Source organism: Uranotaenia lowii, chromosome 2, assembly GCF_029784155.1.
Source record: "Uranotaenia lowii strain MFRU-FL chromosome 2, ASM2978415v1, whole genome shotgun sequence".
Lineage (NCBI taxonomy): Eukaryota > Metazoa > Arthropoda > Insecta > Diptera > Culicidae > Uranotaenia > Uranotaenia lowii.
In genome coordinates this window covers 84,007,726-84,013,725 of record NC_073692.1, presented here as the reverse complement: position 1 = coordinate 84,013,725, position 6,000 = coordinate 84,007,726, and the positions used below count along the sequence as shown (strand labels likewise).

The 6,000-nt window shown below is 37.5% G+C and overlaps 1 protein-coding gene across 1 annotated transcript in view; it reads left to right on the top strand.

Moving 5' to 3' along the window:
* The first annotated feature begins 227 nt into the window (after positions 1-227).
* The window catches only part of LOC129741613 (uncharacterized), a 91,975-nt gene continuing 86,202 nt past the window's right edge, over positions 228-6,000 (top strand). Inside the window, exons 1-4 of the mRNA XM_055733352.1 lie at positions 228-357; positions 429-964; positions 1,027-1,262; positions 5,277-5,696. Coding sequence (XP_055589327.1) covers positions 343-357; positions 429-964; positions 1,027-1,262; positions 5,277-5,696 — 1,207 coding nt within the window. The 5' untranslated portion in view covers positions 228-342. The remainder of the gene's footprint in view (positions 358-428; positions 965-1,026; positions 1,263-5,276; positions 5,697-6,000) is intronic.

Here is a 6,000-nt window from a genome sequence, read left to right as displayed (position 1 = left end):
TTTGTCGCATCCGCCGATTTGCATACCGGTCCGGGTATGATGGATAGGCGATGTGAGCTCATCCAGACCGAAACCCGGATCGGATTGGAACCTTCCCGCGAGAAACCTTCGCGGGGCCAGAAAGGTGTGTTTACTGTATCTTCTTTTTGAACGCTCGGCTACCGGGTAGGTGCATTAGAATTTAAATTTCAACTTTCTGGTTTCAGGAACCTAGGAATACACCCTGCAATGGAACTTGTCAGCTATATAAGAGTAACGCAATTTCAGCAGGAAATTATTATCAGTTGAGCCAGTGATTAGGGATAGGTTTATTTTCTACTCGTGCTGTGTAACTTGGCAACAATGAATTTATTTTTGGTAAGGGCTTAATTTGTTCAAAATATTGGATTCTAAGTAAGGTGATTTGTGTTGTTGTGTTGTGTTCACAGGTGGGAATTGTAGTTTTGGTGAGTGTGTTGGAGGTGCTAGCCCAGGATGATGGAAAATACCGTCCGCCAGCAACCACGAGTACAGCTCGTCCAACCACGAGGTACCAAACGTATCGTCCTTTCGATCAGTCGAATCGATATCGGAACTATGGAAGATACTACGGACAAAACGCAGGTCGTTACGTGGGAGGAAATGATGGCCGGTATGTGGGTGGCAATGATGGCCGTTATTATGGCGGAAACGATGGACGCTACGTGCATGTGGATAACCGATACAAACATACCGGAGACGGTGATCGAGGGCAGTACGTCCATGTGGCAGGCCGATCAGGAGTTGATGCCCCGAGCGCCGGAAGTTCGATTGTCCCGGAAGCACCAGTTACACAACCTCCAACCCCAGCATTTGTCCCAACGACTGCGATTCCAATTCTAGCCAAGCAAGCCCAGGTGAGAACTGCACCACGACCTGTTCCCGGAGATGGATGGAAGATTATTCGCCTGGAAAATCAAGTTCGAGGAGATGGCTACAATTATGTGTACGTATTTAATATTTTTAATTATAACTTACTATTAATTCATAAAACACTTATTTGCGCAGCTTCGAAACCGAAAACGGGATCAACGCAGAAGAATCCGGAAGAATCGAACCCGATGGCCAGGGATCGGAAGGGTTGCGGTCCCAGGGCTTCTACGAGTACGTGGGTGATGATGGGCAGCTCTATCGAGTGGACTACGTGGCCGATAGTAATGGATTTGTGCCGCAGGGAGATCACATTCCCAAAGTTCCACCGGCGATCGAGAAGCTGTTGCAGTATCTCGCGAGCCAGCCGAAGTAGAAAAAGTGGGAAACAGGTTTTCTCTTAGCTCGAAGAAGATCAACCGTGAAGCTTTCAGTTTATCATTTCGAGCTTCCCTTCTCGACGGATATCCGATTTATAACAGTTGGAAACCAGTTGTAGCCGTTCAATTTTAAAGCGCCTAAAGTTATAGTTGAAATTTTGTTTCGAAGTTTAGTACTAGCATGGCGGATGAATATTTTAGTACTATGTTGTCATGCCGGATCGTTTTAAATATGTTATTAATGTCGGTTGGTAGAAACACAGGTGGAAACTAAAATAATACTCATAATTCAAGTAGAACTGATAAATCCATTTCAGTCAGTCAAAATAAATATTTCTTTTTGTGTAGAGGGATATATTGAAAAATGTTCGGTATGTTGTAAAATAAAATCAATTTAAAAACATTATAAACATTAATGAACAGTACTAAAGCAAATTTCATCAGAAATTTAAGTGTTGAATTTTGACAAAATAAATGAAACGAGAATTCAAAAGCTTAAACTGACTTAACCATACGTATTGCTCCAATAAAAAAATCTATAACTTTTTGTTTAACCGTCACAACTAGAGTTTCTATCCAGCATTTCCCGACCGGGATTTCCCAGGAATTAAGAAAATTTGGGATTTCTCGTATTCCGGACCACGGATGGAAAATCCCGGGAATTCCCGAATCAAACAAAAAGAGCTTAATTTTTAAAAGTTAACACGACCTAAATTTGAAAAGTTGCCAGTTTCAGAAAGGAAAATAAAAAGAAAAGGTTTTGTTCATCTGAGAACGCGTTGTTAAAAGTCAAAAACGACAATAAAACTGTAGCAAAGAAACGACACTATTTGAAACTAATGGGTAGTTATCTGAAATTTTTTTCGAGATTTGAAGAATATTTTGAAGTTTAACAAACCAATTTCTTCTATCCAAAGTGAAAAAAAATCCATCCATCTTCTCAATGTTTTGCAGAAAAGTACAGTCAATTATGTCGATCAAATTAGTAATAAACTCTATTTATTGAATTCATGTATTTTGAAGAACACTTATAAATTAAGTTTGTGTATATCTTTTTCCGATGTATTTAACATTTTTAGCATAATTCAATATTGTGTATCGAAATATTCTGATGCATTTAAAAACAGTTAGCAATTTCAAACTGATTTTGTAATTTATTTTTTTATTTAAATCGTTTTTCAGCTCCAATTTCTTAGGTTTCAAACCTCTAGACAACATACATTATGAAAGATGAATGAAATTTATGCAATTTTTTAATAGCTCTAATTGTTTAAATCATGTAAAATGTTTAACAATACTAAATAAGGTTAAATAATATGAAATTACCAACTGTAAATACTTGTTTTCGTATGTAGTAGAGGGTGAAAATCTCCTTTATCACTTTTATCGGGAAACCGGGAGATGTGTCATCGAATGTCCCGATTCCCGAGAACGTTAAAAAGCCCGGGAAATGGACACTCTAGTTACAACACAAAAGATTTTTGTTTAAAATAAATGTATATAATTTTGGAATATATGTATGTATGGTAAATTCTTGAAAATCATCATCCATTCGAGGAATCGAATGGATTAACCAGTTTTTAGATCAGATTATTCTGAAAGCCTCATTTCCCCTATTTTCCCTCAGTTTTCCTTAAATAGCTGGATAAAGCAGAATAGGCCATTTGGATAAGGGATGAACACGAATGAGCAATATACGGTTCGAAAGATCTCGATGAGACAAGAAAAAGCTACTATGTGGTCAACAAAATCTACTGTGAGAGAAAAAAGTTATGGATTGAAAAAGTTTGATTATTTCAAGAAATAAGTGACAAAAATGTTCAGCTAGCGTTTTTGCCACTCTGCTCCAGAATAATACTATGTACAACGGATCTTTCATAAGAAAAAATGAAAATCTTCAAAATTTGGGACTTATTAGGCATGGATTTAAAGGGTTAAAAATCTAAATTGAGCTGAAAACTTAAAAACACATTTATTGGCCTACTTTCAATAATTGAACATCGAAAAAAAAATTTTATCGCATTTAATCTTTTTAAGACTTTTGTCCATCGGCTTTATGGGATCACCGCACTGTGCAGCCCAAGGTTTCTCAAAGCCCTTACCTATTTCAAGAACTTCTTCTGAACTCTCTTTAGTCTGTTGTTGTGAATGTATTAGTACTTACAATCGCCACACAATGCTGGCGATTTCGATGACGGTCCGAACTAATCTAGTGGAGACTGAATTATTTGTATAGGGTAGGGATCATCCAACTCGTGACGGATTCTACTGACCATTCTGAACATAGAATTTGTCTTTGCTACAACTTTTTCTACATGTTTTGAAAAATTTAACACCGAGTCCAACTCCACTCCCAAGTCTTTCACTGAGTCTTGCCGAGCAATAATGGAGTCGTTTTTTAAGCGGTATTCATGAGTTATATTGCTTATTTTCCGAAAAAATGCATTTGCAGGAATTTGTAATTTAAGGCATTTTCAATGTAACACAATCTTTTAAGTGACGAATAGGAACATTTTAAATCGTCAGTATGTTCCAGCACGAACACATCATAAAGCACTTCGGGAAATTCGATTGGTGGTGGTGGTGGTGGTGAAGATAAGAGGTCCTAAGTAACTCCCTTGTGGCATCTGGCATCACTGTCTATCGTAATCATCGGGCTCTTTCGTCAGTGGTAATTTTTATTCGGTTTAGCGGAAATTTCACAGCATTAATTGCTACAAAGTGTTCAGAAGTGTAGTTTAATACCTGGAAACCTGTTCAAAAGTGAAAACAACCTGGTTTTATATGAGTAAAAAGTAAATATAACTGTTTAAAGTGCTGTGAAAAAAACGCCAAAAGAACAAAGGCCATATTTGTCCTTTGTAGTGAACCTATTCGCTTTATAGCCCTTTCATTCACCCATGGCTCATGTGCCATGGTAGCTATCATACTTCACACCGTGGATGTAAACGATAAAAACGATCAATTGATCTGTCACATCATAGTTTACCATAATTTTTCTTCTGTCTCTCTTTAAATTTTATCGTCGTATAGAAAGAGAAACAGCAACTGCACAACTTGTTGTTTCAAGATATTAACAATTTAGACATTTTTGCTGGTGTTCATATCTCATAGATTCATAATCTCATAGAAATTAATATTTTCAGTCCTACGATCGTCAGTGGAATAGCTAGTGTCAGCGCCCTGAAGAATAACGGAATTGTGAGAATTCTGTGGCAATAAAGTCTGATCGGTTCGTAGGAACGAATCGAACAAAACAAAATAGTGAAAACATCACAACATCGTTGGTGCTCACGTCCACCAAGGCTATTAACAGCTGATCGGTGAATTGATCCCTCGTAATTTTGCCGGAGAATTTCATCGTAATAAAAAGTTCGGACAGACAGGAACGAACCAATAACAGACTCTATCAGTAAGTTCACTTTGTAGCATATGTGTAGTGATTCAGTTTGATGCATGCTATTCATGTATCAATTAATTTATTTTTTTTCTCATGTTTTCTATCAAGTTTGAGTTCTATCACATCAAAAGAGCCATAAGATGGCTAATAAAAATCTACAACCAACCGATACATTCAATTAAGGAATCTCATAATAATCTACATTATTTCTCAGTTCAAATCTCCAGAGGAATAGCCAGTGTAAGTGCGCCAAAAGAACAACATATCAGCAATTTGTGGCAATTCGGACACGAAGGAACGAATTGAACTAATAACAAAAGTGTAAATATCACGAAATAGATAGTGCTCACGTCCACCAAGCGTATCAGCTGATCGGGAAATCGATAATTGAGTCGTTTTCACTACAATAGCTCATCATAAACGAAAAGTTCGGACAAACCGGAACGAACCCAGAACAAAAAACTACCAGTAAGTCTCTTCTCATTTGTTTAAGATTATCTTCTATCGATTTTTTTTTCTCTCTATTGATAATGATTATCATCGGATCAAACGTTCATTTAATTTGCCAAATTAATGGTAATCTTATCACTCTTCTAACGAACCAACAGGCATGAATCCAGAAGATTCTAAAGTAAATAATCAACGAAATAATGCTGACACGGGTAAACAATCGGGCGAGGATGCCGATATGTTGGAATCTCTATCAGCAGAGGATATTCTATCGTGTTCCTCTTCAATCTTGAATAGCCCGCTGCCATGTTATTCAAATGATGAGGGAAATATCATCACTAATGATCCAGCAAACATTACAATCCTCAACACTCCAATGAAAATTAATGCAGTTGATGTTCAGCAGCCAGGGACTCAAGAAGGGCCCAGCCAATGGATTTATCTAAGCGGTGCAGGCAAAAAACGCCTGAAAAAGTTTATTGCAGAAGGGCACAGCACGGAAGTGGCGCGCCAAATTGTGCAATCTAACTTTTTGACATCGATCAACACTCCTCAATCCGACATCAATAAACGAAATCGTAATGTTGATCAAAGCTGTTCTAGTAGTGGAGGAAACCCACAACCAAAAAGATTTTGTGAAACTGATCGCAGTGCTCAACAAAATACTATTCAGAGCAAATCGCTCAATTTTCGCATGGAACAATTAAGATTTGACCCTAATCAAGGAGAAATATAGGAAAGCAACCCAGAAGCATCTTTAAAGACGTTGTTAGTCGTGTTAAGGTGGGAATACTCCCGACTAACTATCCTAATGCCATACTTACCGCTGAACAGTTATTTCATACACAGTCTAGAATCCTGTCACTTGTTAAGCAACAAAAA